A 16,185-nucleotide genomic window follows, 5' to 3' on the forward strand; every position below is an offset into this window, starting at 1 on the left:
CTTCTGGTATATTTTCTCCTATTTTATCTAATTCTATTCTAATCCATGCCGGTTTATCTTCATCAAAAAAAGATGCAATAAATCTAAGTTGATTTGCTTTATAATAATTCTTAAAGTTTGGAAGTTGTAACCCTCCTAGGTCAAATTTCCATGTCAATTTTTCCAACGATACTCTTGACATCTTACCTTTCCAAAGGAACTTCCTCACACATTTATTTAACTTTTGAAAAAACTTCAAAAAGATTTCAAAAAGGGATTAGATATATAGGAGATTGTTTTGAAGGAGGTATATTAATGTCATTTGATCAATTAAAGAATAAATACACAATATCAAACAAAACTCATTTTTGTTATTTCCAATTAAGGGCTTATTTAAGAGATAAATTGGGTCAAACAATGTTCTTGTCGAAACGTAATGAAATAGAAACTTTAATTCAAAAAGGAAAAATTAAAAAATTTATTTCTTGTATGTATAGTTTGATTCAAAAACAGGCAATTAAACAAGGAATTCATAAGTCAAGACAAAAATGGGAAACTGATTTGAATATTAAAATTGAAGAAACAAGTTGGTTAAGACTATGTCTTGACAGTATGACTAATACAACAAATGTCTGGTTAAGATTAGTGCAATATAATTTTTTACATCAATTACATATTACACCACAAAAAATAAATAAATTAAACCCAAATTTATCTGATCAATGTTTCCGATGTAATCAAGAAATTGGTACTTTTTTACGCTCTACTTGGTCTTGTTTTAAAATTCAACCTTTTTGGACAAATTTAAGAATTTTATTGGAACAAATTATTAGAACACAACTTCCAAACATTATTTTTACTAGGCGATATTGAAGGGATAAAACTGAAATCCAAACTGAATAAATATCAGAAAGAATTCATAAAAATTGCATTGGCAGTAGCCAAAAAGGCTATTGCAGTTACTTGGAAATCGGATTCATATTTGTATAGAATGTTGGAAGAATGAAATTTTTAGCTGCATTCCACTTGAAAAAATTACTTATAATTTGAGATAAATATGAAATATTTCTGAAAATTTGCTGCCCTTATTTACAAAAGATAGGATTAAATATATAGGTGCTCCAAAGATAAAAATTATTGGTTATCTGGGGAAAGAAATAAATATACATATTAAAGCTATTATGAACTCCATGGAGCATGTGGGGATCTTCTGATATCCAGGCATTGTTTCTTTCTTTCTTTCTTTTCTCTCTTTCTATAGGGATACATTAGGGGGGAGGGGTTAAGGGGGGGGAAGGGTCGATAATTTTTTTAAATAATTTTTTTCCCCTTCTGTAACCTATTTAAAAATTCAATAAAAAAAATTTTAAAAAAAGAATAACAAACAACACATACAAAATGCTGGTAGAACTCAGCAGGCTAGGCAGCATCTATAGGGAGAAGCGACGTCGACGTTTCGGGCCGAGACCCTTCGTCAGGACTAACCGAAAGGAAAGATAGTAAGAGATTTGAAAGTAGAGGGGGGAGGGGGAAATGCGAAATGATAGGAGAAGACCGGAGAGGGTGGGATGAAGCTAAGAGCTGGAAAGGTGATTGGCGAAAGTGATACAGAGCTGGAGAAGGGAAAGGACCATGGGATGGGAGGCTTCAGGTGAAAGAAAGTGGGGGGTGGGGAGCACCAGAGGGAGATGGAGAACAGGCAAACAACTAAATATGTCAGGGATGCGGTAAGAAGGGGAGGAGGGGCATTAACGGAAGTTAGAGAAGTCAATGTTCATGCCATCAGGTTGGAGGCTACCCAGCCGGTATATAAGGTGTTGTTCCTCCAACCTGAGTTTAGATTCATTTTGACAGTAGAGGAGGCCATGGATAGACATATCAGAATGGGAATGGGACATGGGATTAAAATGTGTGGCCACTGGGAGATCCTGCTTGTTCTGGCAGACCGAGCGCAGGCAGCTTTTCTGAGATTACACTGCAAACCATTGGGGACTGGGCACACAAATGCTGGCAGTGCTGATGTGTAACTTCAATACTTATTTCTCTAGTTATCTGCTGCTACTGGTTCAATTTGCATTTTTAAAAGGTTACTTCAAAATATAAAGGTAAAATCTAAAATTCAGTGTTCCAGAAAATAGTTTATTCCTGAAGTATATAGCAGCTTCAACATTGGATCTCAATACATGTGATAATAATAAACTAATTACCAAACTACAACAGAATTAAGGGAAGAAAATATGACGGAGATCAGTTCAAGGCAACTGTGAATAGTGGACTGTTTACCACCCAAGGAATAAAAGACTGTTGTTATGAAGCTACAGTTCAATAAAACCTGCAACAAGCTAAGAACATAGCGCAATTAGCTGTTACCACCAGAAAATGCTGTAACCACTCTACAAGTCAGGTAGTATCTGTAGAAGGAGAAAAAGAGTTAATGCTTCATGGCAAAGAACTTTCATCAGAACTTGGGAAAGATATATAGCTTATGATGAAAGCATTTGGGGGAGGAGGAAGAGAACAGAACAAAAATAGAAGATCTGCGATTGGGTGGAAGGCAGAAGAGTTTGAGTAACAGAAAGTGTGACAATGCAAAATGAAAGATGACAATAAAGGAATAATGGGTCAAGTCTGCAGAAGTTGGAAATGTAGAATAACTGAAATTACCAGAGAAATACCAAACAAGAGCTGGAAATCCAAAACAAATGCCAGGGATGCTGATTTTCCAAAACTGAACATAGTGTTGCCCAAAAGGCAACACTGTGCCCTGTGGGAAGATTGGGTGTCATTCCTGTTTGGTTTCAGTGAAACAGTGCAGAAGGCAGTGGATGGAGAGGTGAGAGGGGGAATTAGGAGTCATGAAGTTCATCTTCCTATGAAGTCACAATTACTTGAACTCAATGCTCATAAAAAAATCAATGTAACTGTATGCTTCGTTCTGATTTTAAGCATTTGTTTCAGAACTTCTGGTTAACGTTGATAATTATTCTGCACCACATCTCCTGCTGGCCCACTTTTGTACCAAACTTCTCCAATAACCACCTTTAACTTACTCAACTGACTATTACATCTATCGATCTCTTCAGCCTTTTGCCATCTGCTCTGCTCTCTCCTCTCCACCCATTTACTGTTTACTCTTTCTTAAAACCCCGTATTTCAATTTCAAGGTCATTGCTGAAAACATTAACTCTGTTTCTCTCTTCGCAGATGCTGCTTAACTTGCCAAGCATTTCCTGCTTTTTTCAGATTTCCAGCATCAGCAGCATTTTGCATTTGAACTGCTGCCTGCTGAGATCAACTGTAAGGAGACAATTCTGAGGTAAATCAAAAGCATACTGCAGCATCATACAAGACTTCTAGACAACGTAGCATCTACCTGTACTGGCCAGTATAGATAATAAACCTGAACACCTTTCTTTGTGACATCAGGAAGGTATATTATTGAAGGAAACATATGTGTGAGCTGAACACAATTATACTGGTAAAACACCAAACAATGAAACTAAAATATTAGAACACAAAAACCATGTGATCCAAAGTTAATATGTGGATACAGTAACTGATTCAGACTATACTCAACAAAATGAAGCCTGGCCTAATCTTTTGGATATTAAGATATTCATATCTAATCCCTCAAGTGGGAATAAAATAATCCCATGGAATTATCCCATAGAGCAGAGGCAATTCCAAGTGTTTCAATCAATGTTTCACCTTTAATTATTATTAAAGCAAATTATTTGTTCATCGTCATAGTGTTGTTTGTTTGACTTTTTTCTGTGCAATGTTGACACCATAAGAAATTAGATAGGTAATTGACCATTCATCCCCTCAAGTCTGCACTGCTCTTCCAAAGCAATATGGCTTATCCAACTACCATCGTCCACTTTCTGGTCCTGATCCCTTCCTCAGTCTTTTTCTGAAGAACATCAATAACTATGGTTGTCTAAAAGCTAAAAAAAATCCTTTGGGATGTCCTGAAATTGTGGAAGTTACCAAATAAGTAGATAACAAACGTTTTGTTTTCTGAGAATAAAACCAAACAGATAAACTGAGATGCCATGTTCAGTCATTTGCCAGTATTGCTCATGTACTACAGACAAGTGCAGGGTTTAAAACCAAATCTCTGTACTGTTAATGTTGGCAGGTGAATGGAACAGAGAAAATTCGAGTCGTGAAGGACACACTTCAAAACCCATCCTTTCTTTTTTCATTTGTGAAACATACCAGCTGTCCAATCAGAAGTCCAAGGTAATTGACAGAATTGCCACAATGACCAAACTGGCAGCATTTACCATCATTACAGTATGAACAACTATTATTAATATAATTCCACTTTGAATTGGGATCTCAGGATTGTGATGAATTAGTCTGCCCCTCAGAATTGATGAGAACTTCACTGGAGATATTTGGTCTATGTGAAATATCATGAATTCCCAGATTTTAAATAGTACAGCTCAACAAAACCTCTAGTTCTAAAAACTAGATTTGGAGATATGGATTTAATACCCTTACACAAATAATGGATATTCCTACTATATCTTAACTTTGTGGATACGTCAATGGTAATTTACTGCTCTGTTAAACATTTAAAAAGTTAATAAAAATTCATGCTCCTTTCTTCCAGTGATGAAAGGTCTCTGCCATGAACATCCTCTGTTTATTTCCCTCCACTGACCTTCTGCCTGACCCACTGAGTTCCTCCAATATTTTGTGTGGTGCTCAAGATTTACAGCATCCACAGAATCTCATGTCCCTGTTGAGTTTCCCCACAGGAGTGTCACCAGTTACTTTGTGAAGGGTTATGGGGTAAAACAAAGATGCCAATTGCTAACCACACTACTATGTTGCCTGGATGACAACAACATACTGCAAAATTGTTGGCTACATTTTCTGTGCACTACCTCAATACTGTACCTGGACTTGCCATCCATGCTGTGGTGGGGCTTGAAACCACAAACTTCTGTCTCCATTGAATCAAGCCAGCCATCATATAAATTAATGATCAATAAAACAGCAAACTCAAATTCCAAACAAACAACAGATACTCAAGCTCAGTTACTGCTTTGGCAATTTAGACCTTGCAGACAAAGGTGTGAACATGAAAGTTCTGGGTCCTTATAACAGCAAAAAGTGTTTTTTTTTAAAAAGCTGTTTTCAATTCTTTTTTCTTTCCTCTGCCCCATCCACCTCCACATATTTCCATTCCCATTCTTCCAGTTTTCAGCATTCTGCAAATGGACAAGCTGGTCTCAGTCATTGTCACTTTGATCAGCTGTGAGAATGTTCTCCCTTCCCCTATCTCTCATGACCAGCTGGAAGCCAGACTCCCACTGGACATTCATTATGTGAAGACACACTGACACCCTTCCACAGTCTACAGATCTCAGTGATTAACAAGCTATGCTGTGCTGTCAGCCTGCCTGTCTGCATTAAGATCCTAATGTCTTAAAAACCATACCTGGAAATTACTGGTGATTTGTTGCCATTTACAGTACTTGTTCTTTCCCAAGGCTTTCTGGTCGTCTCTGAAAAGAAACATTCCACATCATTTAGCAAGCTGCAAAATGACTTTAACCAAAATAATTTGGAAATTGTACTTGTTTAGGGAAAAGGTATCTGCAACATGTAAAATTTTATCAAATTGAAGAAGAGAGCAAGGTGCAGACTGGGGCTGAAACAGGTAACAGTCTTACATCAAGTGCCAACCATAGCTCTCTCTTTGAGTACAAGCTTCTATGCTATTTAAGCTGCATTAGCTGACTACTGAACAAGAACTACAGAGACTATGAACCTTTCTAAGGTTCAAACACATGAGAAGTTTCAACTCTGGTTGCTAGAAGTACTGGCCAGCTCCTGCAGAAGAATGCAGCCAATGATGGCCAATTCCTGCTGCATCCAGTCCACTATTCCAAGGGAACGGCCAGATGCCTCCTCCCTTCAAAAGGGATCTACAGGTTGGAAAGGGATGGGAACCTACAAAGCATTCTTGCAGACATGGATAAGAACACAGTAATATTGGAATAGTTGGCCAGTGAGCCCCTCAATCCTGCCTACCATTTAACATCATTATCCTGAGCTTCTCCAGGCCTCAACTCTTCTCCTCCATGACCCTCAATTCACTGATATATCATAAATTTATCTACCTCCACTTTAAACAGTCCAAATGTTCTAACCTCCAAACTTTCATAGTAGAGAATTTTAGAATTCAACATCCCCATGTAGTACTTTGCTGTTACAAGTTTCTGGGCTGGAAAAACAACAGCTCATTGGGGTTGGGGAGGAAGACAGCCCTCCTTTAGATACAATTTACAATAATATACAAGTAGGGATATGTGCAGGGAAGGGGTAGATCTAGGTGAGGAGAGGTGACAGGTTCATGGGGGAGGGGAGAGTAGAATTATCACCAAAACTGGGAGATGGTGGGTGGAAGCAATAAGGGACCACAAATGCTAGAATCTGACGTACAAGAGATTCTGAAGATGCTGAAAGTACTGAGCAACATACACAAAATGCTGGAGGAACTCAGCAAGTCCGCAGCATCTATGGAGAGGTGTAAACAATTGATATTTCAAGCTGGGAAACTTCATCAGGACTGGAAAGGAAAGGGGCAGAAGCCAGAATAAGATAAAAGGAGAGGAAGGTGTACAAGTTGGCAAGTGATAGGTGAGACTAGGTGAGGGGGAAGGTGGGTGTGTGGGTGAGGAGAGATGATGTAAGAAGCTGGGAGGTGATTGGTGGAAGAGGTAAAAGGCTGAAGGAGAGGACAGTGGACAATGAAAAAAAAAGGGAAGATAGAGGGGCACCAGAGGGAGGAGATGGGCAGATGAAAAGAGATGGGGTGAATTGCAAATGAAAAAAAGAGAGAAGGGGTTGGAAAAAAAAAGGAGGGTGAAGAAATTGCTAGAAGTTAGAGAAATCAATGTTATCATCAGGTTGGAGATTACCCAGATATAATATGAGCTGTTGATCTTCCACCTTGAGTGTGGCCTCATTATGGGAGTAGAGGAGGCCATGGACAGATATGTTGGTATAAGAATGGGAAGTCAAATTGAAATGGTGGCCAGTGAGAGATCCTACATTTTGGGGCAGACAGAGCAAAGGAGCTCGATGAAGTGGATCTTAAATCTAAGCCAGATCTCACCACTGTAGAGAAAGCCATACCAAGAATACCACATACAGTGGATAACCCAGATAGACTTGCAGGTGAAGTGTCACTTCACCTGGAAAAACTGTTTGGTCTTGAATGTGTAGAGGAAGATGTCGCCTTATCATGTTTGTAGGGGTAAGTGCCTGGAATAAGATCAGTGGAGAGAGGTGAGTGGACAAGAAAGTCACAGAGATAGCAATCACCATGGAAAATGGAGGAAGGGGTTGGAGGGAAAGACATGCTCAGTGGTGGGATCCCACTGAGATAGCAGAAGTTATGGAGAAAGATAATCTAGGTACCAAGTTGATAGGCAAGGACAAGGAGAACCCTATCCCTGTTATGGTGGCAGCAAGATAGGGTGAGGGCAAATGTGAGGGAAATGGAGAAGATATGGGTGAGGGCTCCATCGATAGAAATGGAAAGGAAAAGGATGTTTTGTATTGAAAAGCCTTATCCCAAGAATAAATGAAGCAGAGACAGAGGAAATGATAAAAGGAAATATCATTTTTACAAGCATGAGAAGAGTTAAAGTAAAGATAGGTTTAGTCTATTGCCTATTTGTAAAAGTTATCAGTGGACAGTCTGTCTCCACAGAAGGTGGCAGAAAGATCAAGAAAGGGGTGAGAGCTGTCAGAAATAGACCAAATAAATTTGAGGGAACAGTGGGAAGTTGAAGAAGTTCATTTGCTCAGCATGGATGCACTAGTGGAGCCATCAATGTAGTGCAGTAAGTGTTGGGGACCATTAGTAATATAGGCTTGCAACTTTGGACTTCCAAGTAGTTGACAAAAAAGTATAGATGGGGCCCATGCCAAATGTCCATGGCTACATCATAGGTTTGCAGAAAGTGAAAGAAACTACAAAAAAAAAGAGGTTGAGGGCGAGAATGAGATTCGCCAGATGGAGGAGAGTGGTGGTGGAGGGGAATTGGTTGGGTCTATTGCCCAGAAAGAAATGGGAAGTTTTCTGATGGGGGATAAATGTGTGCAGGGACTGGACATCCATTGTGAAAATGAGGTGATCAGGGCCAGAGAATTAAATATGATTGAAGTGATCAAGAGCATGTGAAGTGTCATGGATGGAGGTAGGAAGGGACTGAACCAAGGCAGACAAAATGGATTTAAGGTATGTGTACACGAGTTCAGTGGGGCAAGAGCAGGCAGAAATAATGGTCCTACTGAGACAGCTGGGTTTGTAGATCTTGGGTAGGAGGTAGAAATGAGTAGTGCATGTTAAGAGAACTATGAGGTTGATGACAGTGGCTGGAAGATCTCCAGAGTTAGAAATAGTATGGAAGACAATATCTTGTTGGCCAGAGAGAATTACAGTCTACAAATCAGTGAATTTGAATGAATCAAAGACAGTGGAAGCACACAGACCAATTGTCTTTGATTTTGCTATGAGGTTGAAGGAATGCAGACTGCCACTTGGTGAACTGGCTTTGCTTGCTGAATCAGTGTTTTAAAGTAGACACAATGATGGTCCAGGTAAATTAAAAAGTTATTTGTGAGCTGTTCTTTGATAAGATAAAACATGCAGGTTTGTGAATAGTAGGATCAGTGTTTGCTCTGAGCGATTACAGCTGGTTATTGGTTTGGTAACTGATTGAGAATAAAGAGCCATAAATTACCAGCTGTCACTTGCTGAAAAAGGGCTATAAATGGATGCTGGCTTGGACCAGAGTGAATAAGGTGTTGTAGGTCAGTGAGATGACCCATAGTCAATAACACTGAAATGCAACATTTGAACTGGTAAGGAATGAATATAAAAACAGAAGCTTCAAGTGCAAAGTAGCAACAACTCTCAAGAGACCAACCATTGTGGTACCCCAAAGACACGTAGAGATTAGATCGGGACCATGAGGATCACATGGCCAGCAGAGACTCTTTTTCCAGGACTTAGCTTTTCTGTTCTTTGTTCACGGAGGGTCAGGAAAACTTATTAAGTGTGCACACAGGCATTCTGTTGTATAAATTCACATGCTCTTCCATTGATACAATAAAGGTACTTGTCAGTAAATACAGATTTTCTCTGTGCCTAACTGTCATTATTACTAGGGAGTAATCCTTTTAACAGTCTTGATGTGCTTTAGTGGGGTCCTGTTCAATGGGGCAAGTAAGAGGAGGTGTCTTAAGAATTGCTGTCTGGCCTCGGGTAGGTAGAAGTCAGTCTGCCACACTACAAAAGCAAGCCCTTTTCTTCAGATTTGATGATGAGGTTGGGGTTGGTGCAGAGAGAGTGGAGGGCCATGCATTCAGAGACTGGCTGAATGAGATGCGTCTAAATGAGGGGAATGCTGAAGTCAAGGCAGTAAGTGTTTCCTCAGCAGTTAGAGATGACAAAATCCAAAGTTGGCAGAAAACCACAGTAAAGTGTCCAAGATTAGGAGGAAAAGGGCTGAAGGTCGGAGATGATATTGGTGGGGGATGGGGAATAACTGCCAAAGAAGTAGACTCAGAGACAGAGGCAAAGGAAGGAGAGCTCAGCACGTGGCACGGAAGTCACTGAGGTGCAGATGTAGGGAAAAAGGTCCCTTGCTGAGAATAGAACCTTCTGCTTCAGAGATGGAAAGTTTGGAGGGGATGGTGAAGACACAGCAGGATCAGGGGAAGAGGGTAGAGATCTGGAAGATCAGAGTAGGGGGGAGGGCTTGGGTGTTCAGGGAAAATGGGTTGGAAGGAAGATAGGGGCTTCAGAGGAATGGAGGGGGAATGAGGGGTAGAGTGGAGCCTGAAGGTTTGTGGGAAGCAGTGGTGGAAGAAAAAGATTGGAGAGGCTAGGTCGAAGGAAAGCAAAATACAGGGAGGGAGGTGGAAGGGGAAACAGTAACAAAGAGTTTATGTGTGAGAGGCAGATGGAGTGGGTAAGTGGGGAGAGAAAGAAACCAAGTGATGGTGGCTGGGTGACCATAGGTAGTGGAGAGTAAAGGGACAGAAAGGGAGCAGTTTACCACAGGTTGGAGGATTCCAAGTTGAGGTTCCAAAAAATTATTTACATTGGACTTAAATCTTTTTCTAAAAAGACAATGCATCATTCCCAGGTCTGTATTAACCCATCTCCATATACTTCTTTGTGTTCCACATCACCTTAGCTTTGCTCTGAGAACTGTATACCTTCCAAACACTCTTCTCCCTCCTCCTTTCTAAAAGGTCACCGACCCCAAACATTGACTGGTGATGCTGCTTGACTGGCTGAATTCCTCCAGCAGTTGCTTTTATTTCAGATCCCAGCATCTGCAGTTTTGTTTTCCAACAGAAACATATACCTTTCTAATTACTTGCTGCAGTTGAATGTTAACTTCTCCTTTCTGAACAAAGATACTAGGTCCCTCTAACCAGTTAACACCTTTCAACTTCTTATTGCATTAAAACTAAATATACTCTACTTTTCTGATTTTTCATCATAACAAACAACTTCATATACATCCACGTGATATTCCTGTTGCAAAGTCTTCATCTGTTCACTTGGTTAAATACCTGAAGCCTCCCAGCACTTTCCCTTCACCACCTTTGGGGCACCCTGTGGAGCTGAAGAGCTTTGCTTGAGTGGGAGCACTGAGGGAGCAAAATTAAATGATGAAGTAGTGTGGGCAAGTCTTGAACGAGAGTGGAAATAGGTAGTCTTGGAGATTAAGCAAATGGGGAAGGTGGGGAATCAAGCACTTTATCCATGTACATCAGGTTTGAAGATCAGTGGTTCAGAACACAATTAACTTCATAGAGACCTTTAAGAAGAATGGTCAAAATAAGACTATGCCATGGTAGTGTAGCCGTTTGCACAGGGCTCATGGAATTTCAGAGTTCAATTCCAGCACTATTCTATAAGGAGTCCCTATAAGTCCTCCCCATGGAATGTATGGGTTTTTCCTTTGAGTGCCACATTTCCTCTCACTGTCCAAAGACATACCAGATAGGTAAACTGGTCATTGTAAATTATTGCGTGATTAAGTTAGGCTTAATTGGGGTTGTGGAGTGGCTGGGACAGCATGGCTCGAAGGGCCAGACGGGCCTACTCTGTGCTGTTTCATTAAATAAATAAATCAATAAATAAGTGCACTTTCATATTAAAACCTGCAACAGGAAACAAAGCTGCCCTTGAAAAAAGGCTCCTCAACCTACCAGACATACTTGACGTTGAAGGGCCTTTCACACTTGCAGATTCTGATTCCTCCTGGTGGAAGTAAAGCAAAAGTTATCCAAAGGACAAACTGTTACAGGGCATGACACCAGAGCACACAGAAGACACAAAGTGCCCAGGTTAGTTTTGGCGCCATGAGCTGTTTGATCACAGCTGCTGGATGGATGGCATTTTTACAAAGCAAGATAAACCGCTACTCTCCAAAGAATAGTATCAATTCTGGGGCAGGCTAAACACTTATTTTGGCAAGGCTTGTATTGGAACAGAGAATAGCTTTTCTCTTATTCATACTTTCGTATGTGAGCATCCCTGGCAAGGCCAGCACAGGTGGTGCTTAGAGTGCTTCCTGAAGCACCTTGAAGGTTGTCCCACTGTACATCATCAAAACCTCCTGTGGAGGGATTGTTGAGTCACATTACTGCAACTGAGTGGCAAAGATCTACTTACATTCTTTTCTTCCTTAGGATCTGGCTCAGGAACTGAACCCTTCTCAGCAATCCTTCTCCTGTGGGAAAATAAATATCAACCATGTTGTACAGAATATAGAGATGAAGCACAGACAAGAGGGCAATGAATGGGGAAAGGAATTTGAGAGAGAGCAAGATCCCGAGAGCAAAACGAGGCTGCGGGGAAAGAAAGAGTGGGTGGAAGGAAGAGTGTGGAAGAAGACCAGGGTGACAGAGATGGGGACAGAAAGTGTCAGAGCATGTCAATGCATCTGATTGAGGGAAAGTTGTTCAAAACATTGGAGAATGACAGATTTCAGAATTCTTATATTCCAAGTTGGAGGAACTTGCAATCCAGGTGACAGGAAACAAATCCTCACTGAATAGCTCAAGCAAAACCTCAGAGGCAGTGTGCTGTCAGCTGAGCTTCACTGACACTTGACTGGGTCAGTTTGAGAAAAGGCCTGGACTACATTAAATTCAGCCCATTGAAGTTCGTCATGAAATATTACAGAGGGAGGCCCGAGTGTCCTTTACCCTTGATCCTGAATTGATTATCACCCTGTTTTATTTTGATTACGGTCATCTGTATTAGACTTCCCAAAGCTACCTAAACACTAAGTTTTTCACTGCAGATCCAAATGTCTTATCTCACGATGGCCCTCAGATCCAGACCCTCCAACCAGAAGCCACAGCATCTATGTGACCAATTATTTTAAATACTGTACATTTCTATTAGATTATGCCTCTTTTTTCTGAATTTAAAAATAATTCATCCTATCCCACTCAATGACGATTCAGTGGGCAGCACCCTCATCTAAGGAATCAACTCAAATTAACTGAGCTTCTCTTTTAGACAAAGCCAACACTTTCCAGAGATAAGAAAGTTGGGATGCAGTGGGTTGGACACAGCCTCATCAAATCAGAAAAGGTAAAAGCTTTTCAGGTGGTCTGAACAATGGGCTAAAGAGAACAGAACAGCTCAGGCTTCTGATGCAGTGATCTCCATGATGCTAGCTAGCATGCTTTCACATCATTGGTTGGGTACCCTTCAACTCCATTTTTATACACTGCAATTAAATCTTCTATCTCCTTCATTCCAAAGAAAACAGCCAGTCTGTCCTTCTGTCTGAAATTCTAAAGCTCTGGCATCACCTTTGCAAATCTGCTCTGCAGTTTCTTCACTGATATTCCTTGCTGTTTAAGGTAAGCAAAATGTGCAGAGTACTCTAGTTCACTTTATACAGATCTAGCATGACCTCTCTGATCTTGATGTCTACACTTAGCTGATACAGTCTCTCATGTACCCCTCGACATATACCCACCCTTTTACTCCCAGATATTTGGAGGGTAGTATTTGAGGATTGCTCTGTTCCTCCACACTTCTCAATACCCTATCAGTTATTGTGTATTCCTTGGTCTTGCTTGTCCTCTCCAGACTGATTACCTCACCCTTCTCAGGATTCAAGATTGCTCAATGTCATTTCCAGTACATGAGTGTAACGGAGAACAAAATAATTGTTACTCGGGATGGTTGAATGCTTCCCCATACAGCTACTAACATTTTACAGCAACCTTGGGTCCATGGAATTCTGACAGGGTCAATGCTGTAGGGATCAATTTAGAGTATATACCATTGACAGAGACTCCAGAAAAAAGCAGAAAAGAATTGTTTCCCAAGGGCTGTGTACCTTTGGCTGTAAATAGAGCCTTTGCAAGTACAGAGTAAGATCAGAAGGCTATGGTCCATTCCTACAGTTTTCTCTGTCCTTAGACACAAGGCAGAATGAATAGATTTGAAAAGGGAAATAGCAAGATGGATTGAGGAAGATAATCACTATTTATTGAATGACAGCACAATGTGAAAGGCCAAGTGGTGCCTACTACTTCAAGTCCTTTCAAGCATATTGATTAGAACTCACCTCCTGGCCAGCAGGGCACTCATTTCTTCCATTAGACCAGTTCCTCCAATAGAAATTGGGGCTCCGTTACCCCGCGAAGTTTCAGATTTAGAAGGAGTCAAGACTGAACCAATGCTGCCTGCAGAACTCAAGGCCTCATCAGTCTATGGAATAAGCAATATTGGGTGACATTAGCAGCTTTTTGTACTATTTACACTATTTGCCAAATTGGCAAGAAACCAACTATGGTAGGCAAAGTTAATCTACCAGGTTATGTGAAGGTTCTATAGCTTCCCAGCACCTCACTCAAGGAAGCACAAGACCTAGTATGCCCACAGTAAGATACTACAAGAAGCAAAGTGATATAAAACTTAATTTACAGATCCTCATCTATAAGATGAACACTGGGAAAAATTCCCCTTCTCTTCAAAAACTAAGTGCCCTTATTGTGTTGTTTGAATGAAAGAAACCAAGCTGAGTTAATGACATGAGAACCAAAAGATCGAAGAGTTTGTCTCATGGTTGCTCTCTACATTTGTGAAACTCTGATCTATTGGAGTACCTTCCCTGGCTTCATCAAATTTCAACTGAAGATCAGAAATTGTGATTATTACCTGGTGGTTTCACGAGAGAATAAGAATTTTTAGTTCCTCGACAACAGCAACATTCAAGTGATGATTAAGAATCACGAGCCCTGAAATCTTTGTGACTTGCTACGTAATATTTTGAGTGGTTTATTTGTGCTTTCTAGCTTATGATAATTAGGCTTAAGATCCTTTGTTGTGTTTGTACACTCATTACCACATCTCACAGACCCACAAATTGTTTGGGTCTGTTCAATCCAGTCATTACACAGATCAACTCACTACTTCACTTACCCTTGCCACTTTTCTGAGCTTAGCTCCAGCCAATGCAGCTGCTAGCCCAGTCAGTGGGCGATCATCTTCAGCTGGAGCTGATGCAAGGCCGGTGGAGGGGAGAGGTGGGGCTGGAGGGGGAGGTGGAACAGGAGGTGCAGCCTGTCCAGGAAGAGGGGGTGGAGGAGGGGGGCCTGTTCCTGGCAGTGGAGGTGCAGGCGGTGGACCTGGTGGCATTGGTGGCCCAGAGACTGGTGCTGCTGCTGGCTGCAGTGGTCCTGGAGGAAGAGGTGGTGCAGGTGGAGGGGCTGGTGGCCCCTGGAAACCTTCATTTGTTGGACCAATACCTGTATTAACAAAATAATTTTAAAAAATCATTACTTTGGGTTTTTTGTGCTTGGTGAAATAAAAATAAAGGTAACTAACTATCACATCAGTAACTGCGTGCATCTCCATTTCTCTGACAAAAATCTGTGCAAGATGTCCAGTGGTATGTCACAATTAACAAACCCAACATCTCAAAATAAATTACACTATAAACCAAATCAACCCTTAAAACCAAATTGGGGTTGGGGGCAGAGGATGAGAGAGAAGCATTCTCTTCCTCAGAGAATAATTAGGCCTATTCTTCATTTTCCTTCTTATGTTCCTTTTATAAGACAGAATGCTGCATTACTGTGATGGTTTTCATAACTTCCCATCATCTCAAAAGTGTTTTACAGTCAATGAAGAGCATTGGCAGAGTTGCAAGAAATAGAGCTGCCAGTCCCCAGAAACACTGATGAGTTGAAGGAGATAATCTGTTACTGTACAGTAAGTCAAATATAAATATTGGACAGGAGACTCGAGTCTGCTTCCGCCAAGTTCTTTTAACTCCAATATCTGAAAATTGCCTGAACACAGAATCTTTAATTAGACACTGTTTATTGCCTCTACCATTCAGACATGCAGATTACCTTCTGAGAAAACCTTCCCAAATTCAGCCTGAAGCTTATCCATTTCAATTTACTACTTCCATAATGTGATCACCCAAGGTTTCTGAGTTATATTCCAACCTTGCATGCACAGATCCGGGTTTTGCCGTTATCAGTGGCTTATAGTTGTGATACGGAGTCTAGGACTTGAGTTTTTTGCTGCTTCATCTTTAGCGCATGCATCTTTCAAGCACACCTGGCGTAAACTCCATTGTCTCCAGTGTGACATTCACACCAGCATCCTTATAAAAGATGTTTTATTCACTCCTCATGGCCTCAACTGGTCTCTTGAACTGAGAAGTTCGTACCAAGGATGCAGACACCAGTTCACTTGAAACCAAATGTGCCCATAGATGGTGCTCCATTGGCGGATATCAGTAACTGTCAAAAAGGCTTTTGGGAAACAAGCACCTTGCCATACGGGTTTGATTGAATGTTTGAGAGTTGAGAAGAAGTTAAAGGCTGGGAAGTGCATGGTCAGATGAATTTTGAGAGTACTTTGTCAAAGTACCTCACAATTAGTGGAATTAACTGTCAGAGTGATTGACAAATGTTTGCATTCCCACTTCAGGAAGTAGTATTACTGGCTCTGGATCTGCTTGATAATCCATTACCAGTTGTATTCTATGTGAGTTGGTTTGTCATCTTAACTGCTTACCTATTTGAAGTAAACAGTCAAAAAGTCTACGAAAACACATTTTTTGTGCCCAGTTTATGACTGAGAAAAGCAAACCACAACATAGATTA

General features: G+C 40.7%; 1 protein-coding gene across 3 annotated transcripts in view; it reads right to left on the reverse strand.

Moving 5' to 3' along the window:
- enah (ENAH actin regulator) overlaps positions 1 to 16,185 on the reverse strand; it is a 313,411-nt gene that overhangs the window by 22,495 nt on the left and 274,731 nt on the right. For all 3 annotated transcript variants that reach the window (XM_059982582.1, XM_059982581.1, XM_059982583.1), the window contains 5 exons: positions 14,486 to 14,811; positions 13,629 to 13,771; positions 11,708 to 11,765; positions 11,242 to 11,293; positions 5,435 to 5,501 (listed from right to left, as the gene is read on the reverse strand). In XM_059982582.1, coding sequence (XP_059838565.1) covers positions 5,435 to 5,501; positions 11,242 to 11,293; positions 11,708 to 11,765; positions 13,629 to 13,771; positions 14,486 to 14,811 — 646 coding nt within the window. The remainder of the gene's footprint in view (positions 1 to 5,434; positions 5,502 to 11,241; positions 11,294 to 11,707; positions 11,766 to 13,628; positions 13,772 to 14,485; positions 14,812 to 16,185) is intronic.

Source organism: Hypanus sabinus, chromosome 10, assembly GCF_030144855.1.
Source record: "Hypanus sabinus isolate sHypSab1 chromosome 10, sHypSab1.hap1, whole genome shotgun sequence".
Classification (NCBI taxonomy): domain Eukaryota; kingdom Metazoa; phylum Chordata; class Chondrichthyes; order Myliobatiformes; family Dasyatidae; genus Hypanus; species Hypanus sabinus.